Source organism: Choloepus didactylus, chromosome 21 (genome assembly GCF_015220235.1).
Source record: "Choloepus didactylus isolate mChoDid1 chromosome 21, mChoDid1.pri, whole genome shotgun sequence".
NCBI classification, from domain to species: domain Eukaryota; kingdom Metazoa; phylum Chordata; class Mammalia; order Pilosa; family Megalonychidae; genus Choloepus; species Choloepus didactylus.
Window position 1 is genome coordinate 44,512,572 of NC_051327.1, and position 21,583 is coordinate 44,534,154.

Sequence of the window (21,583 nt, forward strand, 5' to 3'; positions counted from 1 at the left end):
TCTATAACATTTTATTTATTTAAAAACAAACTACTAAACAAAGCACATATGGCCATACGTCAAGATTTGTTAAAGCCAGATTGGGGGGATGGGGTGGATATAATAGTAATCAAAGCTAAGATTTACTGAATGCTTGTTCTCAGCACTTTTACATGTATTAACTTATTTTGCCCTTCCAATAGCCCCAGTTTCCAGATTAAAGAAAGGAAGCACAGAGACATTTAGTAACTTGCCTAGGTAGTGAGTGGCTGAGCTGGGAGTAGAACTGGAGCCCTCAATCTTCAGGGTTAGACTGGTTAAACATATAATTGTTTTATATATCATACTCTATACTTTCTGTTATACATGAACATTTTCATAATAAATAACATCTTTTAAAAATTAACATAGTGTTGTTTTCAGAATGATGAAAAACAAATTTTGAAAATAAAAATGTCATTCATAATTCCACTACCTAGAGAATCAGTGAAATTACCATTTTCGAAGTACTCCTTTTCAGTCTTTTTCCTAACATACTTTCTTTTTTTTTTTTTTTTTTTTTTTTTTAAATCATCATTTTATTGAGATATATTCACATACCACGCAGTCATACAAAACAAATTGTACTTTCGATTGTTTACAGTACCATTACATAGTTGTACATTCATCACCTAAATCAATCCCTGACACCTTCATTAGCACACACACAAAAATAACAAGAATAATAATTAGAGTGAAAAAGAGCAATTGAAGTAAAAAAGAACACTGGGTACCTTTGTCTGTCTGTTTCCCTCCCCTACTTTTCTACACATCCATCCATAAACTAGACAAAGTGGTGTTTGGTCCTTATGGCTTTCCCAATCCCATTGTCACCCCTCATAAGCTACATTTTTATACAACTGTCTTCGAGATTCATGGGTTCTGGGTTGTAGTTTGATAGTTTCAGGTATCCACCACCAGCTACCCCAATTCTTTAGAACCTAAAAAGGGTTGTCTAAAGTGTGCATAAGAGTGCCCACCAGAGTGACCTCTCGGCTCCTTTTGGAATCTCTCTGCCACTGAAGCTTATTTCATTTCCTTTCACATCCCCCTTTTGGTCAAGAAGATGTTCTCCGTCCCACGGTGCCAGGTCTACATTCCTCCCTGGGAGTCATATTCCACGTTGCCAGGGAGATTCACTTCCCTGGGTGTCTGATCCCACGTAGGGGGGAGGGCAGTGATTTCACCTTTCAAGTTGGCTTAGCCAGAGAGAGAGAGCCACATCTGAGCAACAAAGAGGCACTCAGGAGGAGACTCTTAGGCACAAATACAGGGAGGCCTAGCCTCTCCTTTGCAGCAACCGTCTTCCCAAGGGTAAAACTTATGGTAGAGGGCTCAACCCATCAAACCACCAGTCCCCTATGTCTGTGGTCATGTTAGCAACCATGGAGGTGGGGTAGGCGAATACCCCTGCATTCTCCACAGGCTCCTCAAGGGGGCACTACATCTTTTTTTTTTTTTTTTTTCCCCTTGTTTGTCTTTTTTTTTTTTTTTTTTTTTTTTTTTTTTTTTTTTTTAACTTTCCCTTCTTTTTTCAAATCACCTGTATAAAAAAAAAGTTAAAAAGAAAACAAACATACAATAAAAGAGCATTTCAAAGAGACCATAGCAAGGGAGTAAGAAAAAGACAACTAACCTAAGATAACTGCTTAACTTCCAACATGTTCCTACTTTACCCCAAGAAAGTTACATAATATAGCAACATTTCAGTGAACTTGTTCCTACTACAACCATCAGAAATTAACAGACCATAGTCATTTCTGGGCATCCCCAGAACGTTAAATAGCTTATCTGTTCTTCCTGGATTATTGTTCCCCCTTCCTTAATTGCTCTCTACTGCTAGTTCCCCTACATTCTACATTATAAACCATTTGTTTTACATTTTTCAAAGTTCACATTAGTGGTAGCATATAATATTTCTCTTTTTGTGCCTGGCTTATTTCGCTCAGCATTATGTCTTCAAGGTTCATCCATGTTGTCATATGTTTCACCAGATCGTTCCTTCTTACTGCCGCGTAGTATTCCATCGTGTGTATATACCACATTTTATTTATCCACTCATCTGTTGAAGGACATTTGGGTTGTTTCCATCTCTTGGCAATTGTGAATAATGCTGCTATGAACATTGGCGTGCAGATATCTGTTCGTGTCACTGCTTTCCGATCTTCCGGGTATATACCGAGGAGTGCAATCGCTGGATCGAATGGTAGCTCTATATCTAGTTTTCTAAGGAACTGCCAGACTGACTTCCAGAGTGGCTGAACCATTATACAGTCCCACCAACAATGAATAAGAGTTCCAATTTCTCCACATCCCCTCCAGCATTTGTAGTTTCCTGTTTGTTTAATGGCAGCCATTCTAACCGGTGTTAGATGGTATCTCATTGTGGTCTTAATTTGCATCTCTCTAATAGCTAGTGAAGCTGAACATTTTTTCATGTGTTTCTTGGTCATTTGTATTTCCTCTTCAGAGAACTGTCTTTTCATATCTTTTGCCCATTTTATAATTGGGCTGTCTGTACTATTGTCATTGAGTTGTAGGATTTCTTTGTATATGCAAGATATCAGTCTTTTGTCAGATACATGGTTTCCAAAAATTTTTTCCCATTGAGTTGGCTGCCTCTTTACCTTTTTGAGAAATTCCTTTGAGGTGCAGAAACTTCTAAGCTTGAGGAGTTCCCATTTATCTATTTTCTCTTTTGTTGCTTGTGCTTTGGGTGTAAAGTCTAGGAAGTGGCCTCCTAATACAAGGTCTTGAAGATGTTTTCCTACATTATCTTCTAGGAGTTTTATGGTACTTTCTTTTATATTGAGATCTTTGGTCCATTTTGAGTTAATTTTTGTGTAGGGGGTGAGGTAGGGGTCCTCTTTCATTCTTTTGGATATGGATATCCAACTCTCCCAGCCCCATTTGTTGAAAAGACCATTATGGCTCAGTTCGGTGACTTTGGGGGCCTTATCAAAGATCAGTCGGCCATAGATCTGAGGGTCTATCTCTGAATTCTCAATTCGATTCCATTGATCTATATGTCTATCTTTGTGCCAGTACCATGCTGTCTTGGCAACTGTGGCTTTATAATAAGCTTCAAAGTCAGGGAGTGTAAGTCCTCCCACTTCGTTTTTCTTTTTTAGAGTGTCTTTAGCAATTCGAGGCATCTTCCCTTTCCAAATAAATTTGATAACTAGCTTTTCCAAGTCTGCAAAGTAGGTTGTTGGAATTTTGATTGGGATTGCATTGAATCTGTAGATGAGTTTGGGTAGAATTGACATCTTAATGACATTTAGCCTTCCTATCCATGAACATGGAATATTTTTCCATCTTTTAAGGTCCCCTTCTATTTCTTTTAGTAGAGTTATGTAGTTTTCTTTGTATAGGTCTTTTACATCTTTGGTTAAGTTGATTCCTAGGTACTTGATTTTTTTAGTTGCTATTGAAAATGGTATCTTTTTCTTGAGTGTCTCTTCAGTTTGTTCATTTCTAGCATATAGAAACATTACTGACTTATGTGCATTAATCTTGTATCCCGCTACTTTGCTAAATTTGTTTATTAGCTCTAGTAGGTGTATCGTTGATTTCTCAGGGTTTTCTAGATATAAGATCATATCATCTGCAAACAATGACAGTTTTACTTCTTCTTTTCCAATTTGGATGCCTTTTATTTCTTTGTCTTGCCGGATTGCCCTGGCTAGCACTTCCAGCACAATGTTGAATAACAGTGGTGACAGCGGGCATCCTTGTCTTGTTCCTGATCTTAGAGGGAAGGCTTTCAGTCTCTCACCATTGAGTACTATGCTGGCTGTGGGTTTTTCATATATGCTCTTTATCATGTTGAGGAAGTTTCCTTCAATTCCTACCTTTTGAAGTGTTTTTATCAAAAAGGGATGTTGGATTTTGTCAAATGCTTTTTCAGCATCTATTGAGATGATCAATTGATTTTTCCCTTTCGAGTTTTTAATGTGTTGTAATACATTGATTGTTTTTCTGATGTTGAACCATCCTTGCATGCCTGGAATGAACCCCACTTGGTCATGGTGTATGATTTTTTTAATGTGTCTTTGGATTCGATTTGCAAGTATTTTGTTGAGGATTTTTGCATCTATATTCATTAGGGATATTGGCCGGTAGTTTTCCTTTTTTGTAGCATCTTTGCCTGGTTTTGGTATTAGATTGATGTTAGCTTCATAAAATGAGTTAGGTAGTGTTCCATTTTTTTCAATGTTTTGAAAGAGTTTGAGTAAGATTGGTGTCAGTTCTTTCTGGAAAGTTTGGTAGAATTCCCCTGTGAAGCCATCTGGCCCTGGGCATTTATTTGTGGGAAGATTTTTGATGACTGATTGGATCTCTTTGCTTGTGATGGGTTGGTTGAGGTCTTCTATTTCTTCTCTGGTCAGTCTAGGTTGTTCATATGTTTCCAGGAAATTGTCCATTTCTTCTACATTATCCAGTTTGTTGCCATACAGTTGTTCATAATATCCTCTTATAATTTTTTTAATTTCTTCAGGATCTGCAGTTATGTCACCTTTTTCATTCATTATTTTGTTTATATGGGTCTTCTCTCTTTTTGATTTTGTCAGTCTAGCTAGGGGCTTGTCAATCTTGTTGATCTTCTCAAAGAACCAACTTTTGGTGATATTTATCCTTTCTATTGTTTTTTTGTTCTCTATGTCATTTATTTCTGCTTTAATCCTTGTTATTTCTTTTCTTGTACTTGGTTTAGGATTGGTTTGCTGTTCATTTTCTAGCTTCTTCAGTTGATCCATTAGTTCTTTGATTTTGGCTCTTTCTTCCTTTTTAATATATGCGTTTAGTGCTATAAATTTCCCCCTTAGCACTGCTTTTGCTGCATCCCATAGGTTTTGGTATGTTGTGTTCTCATTTTCATTCGTCTCTATATATTTAGCAATTTCTCTTGCTATTTCTTCTTTAACCCACTGATTGTTTAGGAGTGTGTTGTTTAACCTCCAGGTATTTGTGAATTTTCTAAGTCTCTGATGGTTATTGACTTCTAATTGTATTCCATTGTGGTCAGAGAATGTGCTTTGAATGATTTCAATCTTTTTAAATTTATTGAGGCTTGTTTTATGTCCCAGCATATGATCTATTCTGGAGAAAGTTCCATGAGCACTAGAAAAGTATGTGTATCCTGGTGATTTGGGATGTAATGTCCTGTAGATGTCTGTTAAATCTAATTCATTTATCAGATTGTTTAGGTTTTCAATTTCCTTATTGGTCTTCTGTCTGGTTGATCTATCTATAGGAGAGAGTGATGTGTTGAAGTCTCCCACAATTATTGTGGAAACATCAATTGCTTCCTTTAGTTTTGCCAATGTTTCTCTCATGTATTTTGTGGCACCTTGATTGGGTGCATAGACATTTACGATTGTTATTTCTTCTTGCTGAATTGCCCCTTTTATTAGTATGTAGTGGCCTTCTTTGTCTCTCAAAACATCCCTGCATTTGAAGTCTATTTTATCTGAGATTAATATTGCTACACCTGCTTTCTTTTGGCTGTAGCTTGCATGAAATATTTTTTTCCATCCTTTCACTTTCAATTTCTTTGTGTCCCTGTGTCTAAGATGAGTCTCTTGTATGCAACATATTGATGGTTCATTTTTTTTGATCCATTCTGCGAATCTATATCTTTTAATTGGGGAGTTTAATCCATTTACATTCAACGTTAAAACCGTGAAGGCATTTCTTGAATCGGCCATCTTATCCTTTGGATTATGTTTGCCATATTTTTACCTCTCTCTATTAATATCCTTTATTGTACCCATACCGAATCTCTTTAGTACTGAACCTTTCTCCAAGTCTCTCTGTCCTGTCTTTGTTTCTCTGTCTGTAGGGCTCCCTTTAGTATCTCCAGTAGGGCAGGTCTCTTGTTAGCAAATTCTCTCAGCATTTCTTTGTCTGTGAAAAATTTAAGCTCTCCCTCAAATTTGAAGGAGAGCTTTGCTGGATAAAGTATTCTTGGCTGGAAATTCCTCTCTCTCAGAATTTTAAATATATCGTGCCATTGCCTTCTCGCCTCCATGGTGGCTGCTGAGTAGTCACTACTTAGTCTTATGCTGTTTCCTTTGTATGTGGTGAATTGCTTTTCTCTTGCTGCTTTCAGAACTTGCTCCTTCTCTTCTATGTTTGACAGTGTGATCAGTATATGTCTCGGAGTGGGTTTTTTTGGATTTATTCTATTTGGAGTTCGCTGAGCATTTATGATTTGTGTATTTATGTTGTTTAGAAGATTTGGGAAGTTTTCCCCAACAATTTCTTTGAATACTCTTCCTAGACCTTTACCCTTTTCTTCCCCTTCTGGGACACCAATGAGTCTTATATTCGGACGCTTCATATTATCTATCATATCCCTGAGGTCCATTTCGAGTTTTTCAATTTTTTTCCCCATTCTTTCTTTTATGCTTTCATTTTCCATTCTGTCATCTTCCAGGTCACTGATTCGTTGTTCAACTTCCTCTAGTCTTGTACTATGAGTGTCCAGAATCTTTTTAATTTGGTCAACAGTTTCTTTAATTTCCATAAGATCATCCATTTTTTTATTTAGTCTTGCAATGTCTTCTTTATGCTCTTCTAGGGTCTTCTTGATTTCCTTCATATCCCGTACTAGGGTCTCATTGTTCATCTTTAGTTCTTTGAGTAGCTGCTCTAGGTGTGTCTCTTCTGGTCTTTTGATTTGGGTGCTTGGGCTTGGGTTATCCATATCGTCTGGTTTTTTCATATGCTTTATAATTTTCTGTTGTTTTTGGCCTCGTGGCATTTGCTGTCCTTGATAGGGTTCTTTTAGGGTTTATAGACCAGTTGAAGTCCTTATCTCTAATTTATCAGATCTACAGCTTCGTGGAGTACACTTTCTCTAACTAACCAGCAGGTGGCGTCCACGAGCCACCTGTTCTCCACAAGCCAGATCTCCCCTGCTTAGCCTTTTTGGTGAGTGGGGGAGTGAGTCTTGTGGGGCCCAATTGGTGTCCCAAGCTTGCGTGTGTAGTTGGTGTTGCCTGCCCTGTATGTGGGGCGTGTTTCTGGGCAGTCGGGGAGGGGGGGTGGCCCTAACAATCAAATCTCCCTGATGATCCTAGAGTTTTAAAGCTACTGCAATAGTCTAATCCTTCAGTTCAGTCCTGCCACAGTTTGTCTCTGCCACTGACCCACAAGTCTTTGGTATTGGCGTATGGCTCCTGAGACTTGCAAGTGGGCCCCTCTTCCAGGCTGTGCACCCCGGGTCCTCTGTTGAGGGATGACTGTGCTATGTCACAGGTGAGTGCCGTCCCCCCAGGGCAGTTCTGGGCTGCTGGGCTGTGTTGGGAGGCTCCCAGTCTGCTCAAATGATGGCTGAATGGGGCTCTGTTAATTCACACTGCTCCCCCTTCCCAGCTCTGGGACATTCAGCTGAGGTTGCAGGGAAGGCTAATGTCCACGCCCAGTTTCGTGGTGTGTGCCTGTTATTTGAAGCACTTCCGTCACGCTGGGTTGTCTGGGGCAGCTCTGGGCTATGGGGCTGGCGATGGGCAGGAGTGTTTCCTGTCCACCAGGATGGTGGCTGTGAGCGGACACCCCCCTTTTCTTGGGAAGTTGTGTTGTTTAGTGAATTTTCTCAGCCACTGGATTATTGCCTTTTGTCTCAGAGCTCTCTTATTTCTGCTCTTGACTTGACGTGCCCAAATTTCAATTCTTTGAAGCTTTCTGTATTGAGCTTCTTAGAGTAATTGTTTTAGAAAAAGCAAAAAGGATTTAAAAAAAAAAAAAAAAAAACAAAAAAAAAACGGCCCTCCTCAGAGATCTAATGGGTTATTGAAATGCTAATAGACAAAGCAACCAGGGCCATTAAGGAAAGGTGCCCTGGGCAGAGAGATCAGCCTTGCTTCGGGATTTGCATATGCGCCTCAAGGCCTGATCTCCGCCCTTCCCCTTTCTGTGTTCACCAGAACTCCAAAAATCCTCTGCTTTTACTTTGGAGCTTCTCGTGTTGTTTTCCTTCTATGCCCGTCTCCTCTCTGCTGGGCTGGCTGCTCTCAGAGTCTCTGGTGTCTGGCCTCAGTCTATCTATGGTTGGAGTTTGAATCAGTAGAATGAGTTTCCGATGAGAGCAGCCACTGCAATTCTCCCTTCTCCTTCCTGGAGCTGACAGCCCCTCCTCCCCCGGGACTGAGCCTGGCAGGGAGGGGCGCGGGTCCCCTGGCCGCAAAAACTTACAGATTTCGGTGATCTCAGCAGTTCCACGTTTTCATGAGTGTTGTATGAAGTATGCCCAAAGACAGATTGCTCTGTGGTGTCCAGTCCACGCAGTTCCTGGCTTTTTACCTACTTTCCTGGAGGAGTAACTAAAACATACAGCTCACCAGTCTGCCATCTTGCCCCCGGGTTGTACATTTTCTAAGCATGTACGGCCTAAAACCATCTCAAGTGCCACTAAGGTCCTTCTAGACCACTGTCCCTGAGCTGGCTGAAATTAGTGGCCACTGCTGGAGCTGGGGAAACCTGCATCTTGACCTACTGTCTTTGGCATTTGTGAAGCCACCAGGCCAGCCAGAGAGCTGGCAGGGAGGGAAACGTTTGCCACGGGTCATATACATTGAGGATACTGAAGATGTGGCCAAACCTGAGCACACGTGCCTGCTTTGGGTTGGAGAGAGGGCTGGGCTGGGGGTGGCGGTGGGTTTTGGAGCCCTAGGGTGGCCCCTCTGGGGCCTGTTTGGAGTTCAGAGTGGGCGAGAAACATGAGCTTGGGGAGGAGAGGAGGGTCCTGGAGATTCAGTGTACACTGCAATGACAGCGTCTGGCTCATCCCCAGATTGCTGACCCACCAGTGCAGCTGTGCAGCAGGAAGCCTGAGGTCCATTTGAGGCCTGCAGGGCTTGGCAAAAGAGGCCCCTGGCTTTGGTCCCTGGAGAGCCAGGGCTCGGAGTGAGCCAACCCTGGGACCAGGGTTCTCAGACTGTTAGCTCGCTCTCCTGGCTGAGAAACGAAGTGGGAGGGGACATTGGGTCCATTTTCCTCTTTTGTTCCTAAGCTGATGCTGTCACAACACTCAGAGGCCCTGAGCAAGGGAGCGTGAGGCCAGATTTTCATTTGGAGGCAGCCAAGTAGACCGAGTCAGGGCCTCTAGTGTGTGGCAGGCAGATGCAGAGGGAGATGAGGCAGCCTCTGTAATAGACGGGACAGTCCAGCAAGAATTGCTGCTGATAGCTCTACTTAATTAAAAAAAAAAGTTCAAAACAGACAATGCATGCACATGGTAAAAAAATAAAAACAGCAAAAGAAAAGTATACAGTAAAAAGCAAGCCTCCTTGCAACCCCAGATGCAAAGGTAATTACTCATTTTTCTTTATGTGACCTTTTAGAGAATTATATGCAAAGGCAAGCATGTATATATATGCATATATTTTAGTCCCACTATTCTATAAAATGTAAATGATTGTATTCTGCGTTTACTGATCTGCCCTTGCTTTTCCCACTCAAGAGTATATCTCAGAGTACATTCTGTCTGAGCATACTTAGATCAGCTTCACTCCTTGTAATGACTCCTTGGGAATATACTTTATTTAGCTAGTCCCTGTCAATGGAAACTTTGATTGTTTCCAGATTAAAAAATATATATAAATACACACACACACACACACACACACATATACATACAGGCTTATGTGTATATGTTTTTCATTAACCTCTAACTGAAATTTAGCATTTTCTTCAATTAAAAATATAGGCAACAACTACAGCATTATCAATATTTAGATAAATGATTTCTGCAGGATATCCATGCTTGACTCTATTGATTTTTGTGCTGTGTGATTGTGAGCTGACTTGGAACATACAGTTTGCTGTGAAGTATTTATTTGAAGATGCATTAAGAATATTTTTTCAAACTGAAAGTAAAGTGTCAATCATTGTGTCCTCTGAGATAATATTTAAAATTGTGCACAAGAGGAATTTTTATTTGAAAAGACCTGCTGCATGTATGTAGTACTCTATTTTTGGATGCAAAAACATATGCATAAAAACAACAAAACAAAAATGTAGGCAACAAACCACAGTGATAATTAACAGTAAGTGGCCTTGTCTCTAGACTTTTGCTACTACGACTTTCTCTGTGTTTAGAGCTGTGGATGACTCGTTCTGAGTTAAGGAGCTAAGGAATTCTAATTGCTATGGTCTTGAATTGGGAGCCTGCTTGCTGCTTTCCAAAAGTGCTTTTCCAGCTGTTGTTTCAAACATTCCTTGCAGCAAATGCTCAAGGATGGAAGGACACAATTGGGCAACAAATGTCTATTGAGTACTAACTGGTGCCAGCACGGGCTAGTCTTGGGGTCCTGGTTCTGAACAAGATAAGTAAGAATTTCGGATGGTGATGGATGCTATGAAGACCGAGAAATAGGCTAGCGTGATTGAGAGAGAGGTGGAGCTGGTGGGGATCGTTTTTAGGCTTCTCTGAGGAGGTGACATTTGAGCAGAAAATAAATGCTGAGAAGGGGCCAGACATTTGAAGATCTGGGAGCAGAGGTTTGCAGACAGAGGGTGCAGCAAAGGGGAAGGCCAGGGGGTAGGGACAGCCTTGGTGATTTTCAGGGAACCAGCAGGAGGCCAGTAGCTGGAACAGCGTGGAGGTGGGGATGGAAGGCAGATGAGGAAGGGACAGGAAGGCAGGGGCTCTACCTGGCAGAGCCTTGTGGGTGACCATCAGTAGGATAATGTAATGGGGAGTGATGGAGGGCCATGGGGAAATGGTTCCATCAGGCAATCAGGGAAGGCTTCTTGGAAGAGGTGACATTTGCACGCAAGCCTGAAGGTTGAAGAGGAGGGGTCAACAAATCTGATTCTTCTGATCTTCAAGGTGGAGAGATGGTCTGAGACAGTCATGGCTTCCTCTCACACAGGCTTTTGCAAGCACGTGGGGCCTTATTTTTTGGTGGAACCTCAATTCAGCTGAAATATGAGTCAGCATGGCGTCCACGAGAGGAGATCCTTTCGATCTGTCTGAGAGATGTTAGTAAGTGGAGTAAAAAGCATCAAACAAAAGGAAAGCTATTTGACACTAGATTTATTTCAGAGCAAAAATGCTTCTGTACTTGCAGGACCCCAGGGCAGGCAGGAGGTTTGTGACTCTGTAGCAGACCTGGTGGAGGGGCAGGTGTCCACAGGGAGCCAGGGACTCCCCTCAGGGTGGGCCGCTGTTTGCATGGGGTTGCCTTGTTGCCATTTTCTCAGGAGTGTGGGGTGATAAAGCAGTCTGGTCTGCAGAATTGACTTGCCGGTCTTCTCCCAGAAATTGTTTTAATTCAAAAAGAAATCAGATCATGGGGGAGGCACCTCATTTTTCAACTTTGTATTTTGAAAGAATTTTAAATGGATAGAAAAGTTGTAAGAAGAATCTAGAGGACTCCATACACCCTTCACCCAGAGTCACATTTGTTCACATTTTACCATGTCCTTTATCATGCTCCCTCTGCCTCCTTTTCTCCCTCTCTGTCACACTCTCTCTCTCTCTCTCTCTCTCTCACACACACACACACACACACAATTAACACTTATTTTTTTCTGAACACTTGAGAGTGGATTGCAGTTATTATGCCCCTTAGTATTTTATCCTAAGAAAAAGGATATCCTCTAACTTAACCCCACTGATACAATGTTTTATTTAATTCATGGGTCCATAGTCTAACTTTTTCAATTTTCCTAATAATATTCTTTTTTGCATTTTCCCCCTGCAGTATGGGATCACACATTCATTTAGTTGTCACGTCTCCTTTAGGTCTCCTTTAAACTGGAATGTTCCTCAGCCTTTCTTTGACTTTCATGATCTTGACATTTTGCCGAGTTCACACCAGTTATTTTATGGAATGTTCCTCCTTTGGGTCTGTCTGGTGTCTCCTCGTGATTAGATTAGGGTTATGCATTCCTGGCTGGAATTCTACACAGCTGATGCTGTGCTTTTCCTTAGGGTGTCACCTCCTGAGGCACGTGATGTGCCAAAGCCCCTCCTTGGTGATATGAATTTTGATCAACAGGTCATAGCGTTTCTCAGTTTCTCACCATATGGTTCGCATTTTTTTCCTCTTGCAACCAATAAGCAAACTTTGGGGAGACCCTTTGAGACCATGCAAATATCCTGATCCTTATTAAAATTTCACCCCCAGATTTAGCATCTATTCATGATACTTGCTTGAACCGGTCTTTCTATGATGGTTACAAAGGGTGATTTTTCCATCTCTATCACTCCCTCCACATTTACAGGTTGGTACTCTAATATAATATATTCATCCCTCCCTCCATCCATGCATCCTTGCATCCATGCATCCATCCATCCATCCATCCATCCTCCCATCCTCCCATCCTCCCATCCATCCATCCATCCTCCCATCCTCCCATCCATCCTCCCATCCTCCCATCCATCCATCCATCCATCCATCCTCCCATCCTCTCATCCTCCCATCCATCCTCCCATCCTCCCATTCATCCATCCATCCAGCCATCTTCCCATCCTCCCATCCTCCCACCCATCCACCCCCTTCCATCCATGCATCCATCCCTCCATCTGCTATCAGGGATTCATGGATTAATATTTTATCCAATGCATTATTCTTCTTATTTATATTGATGCTCAAATTGTACCATATTTGGCCAGTGGAAGCCCCTTCAAGTTGGCTCCTGTTTCTTTCTGGCACAACAAGATTGTTCAGGATCATCCTGCATTTTTCCCTGCTGTAGCCCTGGTATTGGCCCTTCCTCCAAGGATTCCCTTTTCCTTTTATAGGAGAATGGTATTTAGAAACCAAGTCTGGGCACAAGGTGTGCTCATGGCCGCTGGGTAATCGCTATATCTAGGCCATTTTAACAAACGGCTGAAGGAAATCATGAGCTTGTACTGGTGCAGCCTGTCCAATCCAACCCAAAGGGTTCTTCTTTGGGGAAGGCACCTCTTTAAAAAAGAAAAAAGGAAATGGAAAAATGAAACCCAAGCAAACCATTTCATCTGCAAAACTAAATTCCCTTATCCATAACAGATTACACCTGAATTATACCTGGGAAATGGCACAGTGGGTTAAACCAGCAGTGCCAGAGCTGGGTGGCCTGAGTTCTAATCCTGGCTCTGCTACTCACCAGCTGCGAGACCTTGGGCAAGTTACTTTGCCTCTGTCAGCTTCACTTTCCTCATTTTTAAAAGGTAAAGATAATAATATCTCTGTTGTGAGAATTAAGTGAGATATGTACACCGTAAACACTCAAATGTTTACTCTAATAGTAATAACCATTATTAATAAAATAAACTCACATAAGAGAAGTGAAACTACCATTTATCAAGGAGCTTTTATGTGCCAAATGCCATCATGAGACTTTTCCTATTCTTATCTCCATGTATATCCCAAGCAAACCTGTAATGTAGACTGTAATTCCCATTTTACACATGAAATATCGGAGGCTCAGAGAAGTTGAGTAACTTACCCAAAGTCTCACAGGCAGCAGGTGGTAGATCCAGGATTCAGACCCAGGTAGTTCAGGCTTCAGAGGTTATTCTCTAACCTGCTAGTTCTCAACCAGGAGGAGCGATTTTGTCCCCCACCCCTGAGGACATTTGACCATGTCTGGAGGTATTTTGGGGTTGTCACAGCTGGGGGTTTGCTCCTGGCACCTAGTGGGTAGAAGCCAGGGATGCCATTAACCATCCTGCAGTGTACCAGACAGCCCCCCAGGGCACGAATTATCCGGCCCCAAATGTCAATAGGGGCCAAGGTTGAGAAACCCTGCTCTAACCACTGTACGTCCCAGCACATTGGTCCTGTTGTAGCAGCAGTGACGTAAAGTTTCATTGTTTAAATCAGTGCATTTAGGTAAAAAATAAAAAAGGAGTTGTAGATGAAATTGATAACTGTCTGATATATTGAGATAAGATTTAGACAATTGTGATAAGTTTGGGGTTAAATTAGTGGTATGTACATAGAAGACTGGCAAGCAGTAAAATAGGGTAATAATTAATTCCAGGGAAAACCAAAAGTTGGGCAGGAAGGAGTAAACAAGAGGTCTGGCTGTGCACAGCACTTGCATCACCATCATGGTGCAAACCCGGAGTATTAATCTGGCTGAGTAACTGGGCATGACCAGCTTGGCCCTATGGGGAAAGGGGAAAGCGTAGAATAGGAGCTGCATTCTCACCTTTCATGCTGGGAAATCAACATTTGGTACTTAATAATGAAATATCAAGCAGACATGATGGAATGCTATGTAGGTGTGTGTAAGTAAACGTGAAAACAAGCTGCTAAAGCAGTTGACATGGTTTCCTGGCCTTTTCCAGCTTCTAGAAGCTACCTGCATTCCGTAGCTTATGGCCTTCTCTCTCTGTCTTCAAAGCCAGCATCATAACATCTTCAAATCTCTCTGACTCTTCAAACCTCCTGCCTCCCTCTTGCAAGGGCCCCTGTGATTACACTGGGCTCACCTCAATAACCTGGGACCATCTCCCCATCTGGAGATCCTTCACTTAGTCATACCTGCAAGATTCTTTTTGCCACATAAGGTGACATAGCCGCTGGTTCTGGGGATTAGGACTTGGACATCTTTGAGGGGCCATGACCAGACAACCATACAGCCCCTAGAGCTCCATGTGTGAACCTCATGCCTGGATACTAGAAAACTAGCATTGCTCAGCCAGTCTCTGCTGAGTGGATGAATTGCGTGTGGTGACAGAGGGGCATGGAGGAGAGCATGCCTTACTGATGGCTTCCTAGCTGTGTGACCCCAGGCAGGTCACTTAACCTCTCTGAGCAGAGCTTCTGGAGTGGATGTGAGGGGAGGAGCCAGCCCCAACCTAACGTCATCATCATGTTCTGTTGGTGCTTCCTTTTAAGCAGGGTTGACCAATGGAACATTCTGCAGTGGTGGCTTTTGAGCACTTGAAATGTGGCTAGTGTGACTGAGGAACAGAACTTTTAATATTATTTCATTTTAGTTCATTTAAATGGCCACCTCGGGCTAGTGGCTCCCACACTGGACAGCGCACCTCCGAAATATTTCTCATCTCCATGCACTGCTGAGTCCACTTCCTGTGTTTAGATCTCCATCACCTCTTGCCTGGACCACTGTAGTAGCCTCCTAGCTAAGCCCCCTGCAGCCACTCCTCCCTGGGCCCCTCTGTGGCCCTGCCTCATTCACTCACTCACTCACTCATTCATTCATTCATTCCATACACATTCATTTTGAAAAGTAGTGGGTTGGAGACAAGCATGGATTCAAAAGCCAAACCTCTTGTGCTTGAATTCAGCCCCAATTCCCCAATTAGCTGTATGCTCTTGGAAACAAGTCAGTTAACTTCCCTGAGCCTCAGTTTCCCCCCAGTAAAATGGGGATCCTAAGCCCCTCACTGGGCGGTTGTGAGGATTGAATGAGCTGAGCCGTGAGAAGGACTGAGGACGGTGCCACTGCCTCGTGGGAAGCAGTAGGTGTCAGCTGCCATGTAACACTGACCACCATCTCTGATCCCCGCTGCCACCCAGCCTCTGCCCAGCAGTTTTTATTATTTGAAAACCGGATCCTAAAGCTCCATTCCTCTGCTGAAATGGTCTCCCACACCCATTTGACTCAAATCCAAACTCCCTACTGGGGCTGGAAGATGGTCCATGATCCGGCCCTGCCTTCCTCCCCTCATTACCCACCACCTCCTGACCCTCTCCACCTTTCTGTTCCCCACGGCTGCCCAGCGTTTCCCGACCTTGGGCCTTGGGCCGCACTGTTCCCGCTGCCTGGCATGGCCTTCCCTGGGTCCCTCCCGGGTCGGCTCCTTTGCATCTTTCAGGGCTCAGCTCCTCCCCTGGCCTCCCCATCTGCAGTCCCCCCTCCCCTCGGTCCTTGTTATCACATCGCCCTGATTGTCCCTTCACAACCATCATTGCCACCTCCGATTATCTTGATTTTTCTGTTTATTTGGCTATCGTCCATCTCCCTCTGCTGGCACGGTGAGGGTGGGAACGGTCTCCTCGTCCCCTAACACGCTGCCCAGCACACAGCCAAAGCTCACAAGCAGACTTTAGCCATTATTATGAGGGAAATCCAAAAACCGTCCGACTTGTCTTTGAAATTGCATCCAGCTCACCCCTCCACTGCCAACGGCTTAACTCTCCTTATTAAAATTTATTTTGGCCATTGTTAAAATCAGCCAAAGTGACTTGAAACTGATAGCAGGGTGTGAGTGTTTAGAAATAACTAGTGGTCAAGAGAAGCCAGGTTTGGATTAACAATTTGGATTAATAAAAGTTGGTCATAGAGCCAGGAAACTGAAAATTGAACAAATGTAATTTTTAGGCATGAGTTATATTTTGCCTAGCATATGGTTCGTCAGTGTGAACGAATTGAGGCTCTGGGTGATGGGAGAGCCCCCAGCTGAGAAAGAGCTGTATGTGTTCGAGGCGCTGGATTAAGAGAGGTGGAGGGTGCTGGGAGATGAGGTGGGAGAGAGGCAGGTGGGGTCTTTTAGGCCCCAGTTTGGCGGGAGACTGTATTTTAATCTAAGAAGTATGGGAAAGCACTGGAGGAAGTAAGCAAACCACTGCATTCGCAACCAGAGGGCCAAATCCAGCTCCAGTCTGTTTTTATAAATAAAGTTTTATTGGAACACAGCGGTACCCATTTGTTTCCACATTGTCTTTGGCTGCTTTTGTACTACAACAGCAGAGTTGGGTAGTTATAATGAGGAGCACTTAATAGCCTGCAAAGCCTAAAATATGTACTGCTGGGCTCTTTACAGAAACCATTTGCTGACTTTTGGCTTAAGCAGTGGAAAACCATGATGTGATTTACAATTTAATGATAGTATGAATGTTGAATCTTGTAATACAAACAGAATGTGAAAACACTAGGGAAGTAGTTCTAAAAATAATAATAGCTAACATTTTTGTGCACTTCTATGCACCTGGCATTGTTCTAAGAGTTTTGCATCTATTCACTCATTTAATTCTCATCGCAATCATACAGTGTAAGTGCTTTTATTGTACCCATTTTACAGATAAGGAAAACTGAGGCAAAGGATAATTAAATGACCTGCCTGAAGTCACATAGGTAACTGGCAGAGCAGGGATTTGAACTCAGGCAGTCTGGCCCTGGAGCCCACTGGACTCTTCTACCACTTGGTGTTGTAGAGGCGGGAGGTATTGCTTCTGCCTAGGGGAGCCAGGGTCAGGCTTCGGAATAGAAGTAGTGCTTAACTGGGCTTTGCAGGATGTGTAAGAGTTGGACAGCACCAATGTTAGAAGGCCTTGACAGCAAGGACCAAGGAGAGGAGAGTTCTAAGGTTCAGATCCAATTGAGATTTCCTACCAAGCAAGGGCAGACCACAGGCTAAAATCCTTTTGGAAATGGTGTTCATCCCTGGGTACCAGGTTCCCTAAAATACAGGACAAGATGCTCAGACACTGAAAGGCATCTTTACCCCCAGAATTCAGAGATTAGGAAAGCAAAGATATTGAGGTTTCTGAAGCAGCCCTGAGCAAATCTATCTTCAGATGCCCCATGTTTTCTTTGGCAGAACCTCCCAGGTCAATTTATTATTGAGCCAAGCAGTCTACATGGGGGAAAGCCACTTCCCAAAGTTTGGATCCCACTTCTCCTCCCATGCAAAGTAGACCAGGCCTTGGGCAGGTCACGCCAACCAGTGTCTCCGGCATAAAAGGGAGGAGGTAGGAGAGACTGAAGGCCAAGGTGGAAAAGGGAGAGTCATTGTGGGAAAGAGAGGTGGGGGTGGGCCTAGAGATCGACGGTCAGTGTGATGAGCATGTTCTGTGCACGTGGTTTGTATGCCTAGCTGCCGTCATTAGTGTTTGGAGATGAATGGATTCCGGACCATGCTTAAAATTTTTTCTCCTCCTTGCTCTGATGAGAACCCAGCCCTTTCAGTTTGGGATGATGTCTATCAAATGTTGGGACATAAGCTTGATTTAAGTAATTCATACTATAGTGTAAATGACTGAGTGTCTTGGTTCACTGGGGCTTGGTTACATTTTCAAAGAGCCTGTTAAAGTGGGTGAAGCACTCCCATAATATACAGAAAAATTTTGATGGAACAGGGTGGAGCTTTACTCTGTCTTTCCTGCTGTGTTAGTCATGGTCCTCCAGAGAAACAGAATCGACAGAATGTGTATATATATGTATATGTATATGTACAAATGTAAATATTATCAGATTTATTATAGGAATTGGCTCACATGACTGTAGGGATTGGCAAGTCCAAATTCTGTAGGGCAGGCTGCAAGTTGGGAACTCCAGTGAAGGTTTCGATGAATTTCCCGAGAGAGCTGGCTGGCTGAAATAGAGAAATTTTTCTTTCTGACTGTTGAAATCCTCAGTTATCCCTTTAAGTCCTTCAACTGATTGGATGAGACTTCTCTTGATGCTGAAGGCAGTCTCCTTGGTTGATTGAAGATGTAATCAGCCATAAAGATGCAGCCAACTGACTAATGATTTAAATCCATCTATGAAATACCATCCCAGTAACAATCAGGCCAGTGCTTGCTTCACCAAAAAGCTGGACATCTTCACCCAGCTGAGGGGCCCCCTGAATGGAACCATCACACACGTATTCTATCCCCTCCTCTCACCCATCAAAATAAAAGGGTGGTGGGCAGCACATGGGCTCTGGAATCAAATGGACTCGTATTCAAATTCTGCTCCTCCTCCATTTCCTGTCTGTGGGACTTCGGGCAATTTACTTCAGTCTCTCTGAGCCTCATTTCCCCAGTAGGGTGAGGGGATAATATCTAACTCCTTTGTTGGTTGCTGGGAGGATTAAATGAAAAGATTTTTAGTCCAGTGCCTAGCACAGAGTGAGCCTTCAACACGTATTAATTCCTTCCCCCCTTACCTTCCTCCACCCTTAGAAAGAAAGTTCTAGAGGGCTGGGGCTGTGGCCTGGGATGCACTTGGTGAAATGTAGTAGACAGAGTCTTGACAGCATTGGAATCAGAGACCTGGCTTTCAATTCTGACTGTGTCCTCCTTGCTGTGCTGCCCTGGGCAAGTTGCTTACCCACTCTGGGCCAGAAGTCCTCTTATGTAATAATGTGGAGGTGATAAATTGGATTTGGGGGGAAAGAAGAAGAGAAAGGTGATAATTCACATGAAACAATTAGCGCAGGACCTCTAGTCTCCTCCCCAAGGTCAATTCCTTCTTTAAAATAATATTTTAAAAAATCACTGTTTGGCCTTAGTTTTCTCCTTCAGGAAAATAGGGATCCAACTTTCATGCATCCTATTTCACAAAGTGCCTCTGAGGCCAAGTGAAATAATGCAGCTGAGGATGACTGTTGGCCAAAGAGAGCCCTCACGCCAGTGTGAGACGTTTTATCATTCCCGGCGATCAGACACTTGCTTTCTGCACTTAGGGCTCTTAGGATTGGTGCCAGCAACTTGGGGCACATGTTTCTTTACTTTTCTTTTTTAACCTTGAGCAAAGTTATTAACAGGCCCATGACAGAGAAAATGAATTTATTTCCTAATTAGGAAGAAGAGCAGGGGCAGCCCTCAAACTGGTGGCACCGGTTCAGCACAGAGAACCTTGAGCCTACCTCAGGGTGGACAAATTCTTTCCCAGACTTAAAAAAAAATAAAAACCTATCCCTTGCAGCTCAGAATGTTGAGAGAGGTTGGGAAATGATAGAGTCTAGACTAAGAGAGGGGAGAAAAAAAAACAAGAAGGGAGAACAATTGGGGAAGAAAATTATGGTTGAAGCTCTGTTCTTCCCTTTTATTAGGAATGGTCTGGGTGGGGCGGACGGTGCTGGAGGCAGAGGCTGGAACCCTTGGAGAAAACTGTCCTACCATGGTGATCTCTGGTGGCCAAGGGAGACAGCTGACTCAAAAAGGTCATTTTGTCAAAAATATGTCTCTCATATTCTAGGAATTCTCCTTTGATAAGACAAACAATGCCCTACTGATCTAAACCTATCAGTCATTTACACTTCAGCATGAATTACTTCAACCAGGTTTCTCCTTTGATAGCTGACTGAGATCATTAGGTAGCTGCCTGACATTCAAGGTGGGATTCCTCAGTGGGCCATGGGGTTTGCATCCGCCCTGTGGTGGATGGGATAACCAGTTCTTTTTTCCCTAAGAGGAAGTACTTAGATCCTTCCTTGAAAGCTACCTCTTGCCTGGTCTTTCCATCGCTACCAATGCAAATGATGTCTTAATAAGCCTTCCAAAGAAACCCAAATCTGGACCTCAGTAGGAAGACGCGGGTTTTCTCTCTCACTCTTCTCATCTGAATCCTATCCAGCATCCTTCAAGGAGGAGTGGATTGAGTGTTAGACCTGGTTTTGAGGTCCAGCTCAGCCCTCTGCAAGCGGTGTGACCTTAGACAAGTCACTTCCTCTCCACAAGCCTCAGTTTCCCATCTTGGAAAGACTAGTGATGATAATTTTCATACTCTGTACTTGTGGTATCCACAAAATACCTGTGTGGGGTTATTTCTGGAGGGTTTTGGATCATCCTCCTTGTATCTTTCAGAGGCGAGTCTGGAGCCGGGAAAACAGAAAATACCAAGAAAGTCATCCAGTACCTGGCCATGGTGGCCTCCTCCCATAAGGGCAAGAAGGACACGACCATCACGGTGAGTGGCGGTTCTCACCTGGCCGCGAGTCCCACCTGGCGGCCGTGCCTTAGTGGACGGGGCTCCCTGCTCGTGGCCCCACCTACCAGCGGAACCGGGTTGAAGGGCCCGGGACAGGCCATGTGTTTTAACTGCCCCTGAACCTGGCAACTCATGGGTGGAATTGGATGGGGTCGCTCTTTCACAGGTATCAGCTTGGTTGGGTCTGGACAATTCCTTACTCAGCCGGGAGTATGATCCTGAAGGAGCCCCACTTAGCAAACATGGGAATAAGCCCTCTCTTCACCTCACTGAGGACATCTTGCTTTAAATTAGGGCTTCTCAATTGACATTTTGTACTAGATCATTCTTCGTCGTGACATTTAGCAGCATCCCTGGCCTCTACCCATGAGATGTCAATAGCACGAGTCTTGACAACCCAAAATGTCTCCAGACATGAACGAAAGCCCCCCCCCACCGGGGGGGGGGCTGAATTCACCCCCAGTAGAGCACCACTGCTTTAGACGAAAAATCTCTATAAACTCACGAGGGTTGCAGTGTTCTTGGGTGCTCTTGGTGCTCATGGATCCAGGTGTCCCCTTGACTGTGGCCCCAGGGGAGGGGATATTAGAGTCACTCAACATGGGGGCTTCCATCCAACACCACTTGGTAACTATCGACTGACGCCCTACTGTGCGCCAGGCACTGCTAGGTTGGGGGTTCCCACGAGGAGCTCGGATGCTGCCAATTCTATTTGCTGAGCTTCCAGACTAGTGGAAGAGAGAGATGGTCGTCAGAGAATCACACAAATAAGTGAGGATAAATCATGATTAAGGAAAGGAAGAGCAGGTTGCTAGAGCCCTGCTTTCTTGGGTGTGTCTTTCTCTTCCTCCTCCTCCGTCGTAGCCCTGATGCTGCCTGAAGGATTTGCGGACGCCTCTGTCTGAAGGTTCAGGGATGGAGGGTGGTAGAATGGGGGCCTCAGGTGGCT

General features: G+C 43.6%; 1 protein-coding gene across 4 annotated transcripts in view; it reads left to right on the forward strand.

Moving 5' to 3' along the window:
• MYH11 (myosin heavy chain 11) overlaps window positions 1-21,583 on the forward strand; it is a 145,060-nt gene that overhangs the window by 61,486 nt on the left and 61,991 nt on the right. For all 4 annotated transcript variants that reach the window (XM_037814262.1, XM_037814263.1, XM_037814264.1 and 1 more), the window contains exon 5: window positions 20,511-20,613. In XM_037814262.1, the coding sequence (XP_037670190.1) occupies window positions 20,511-20,613 (103 nt within the window). The remainder of the gene's footprint in view (window positions 1-20,510; window positions 20,614-21,583) is intronic.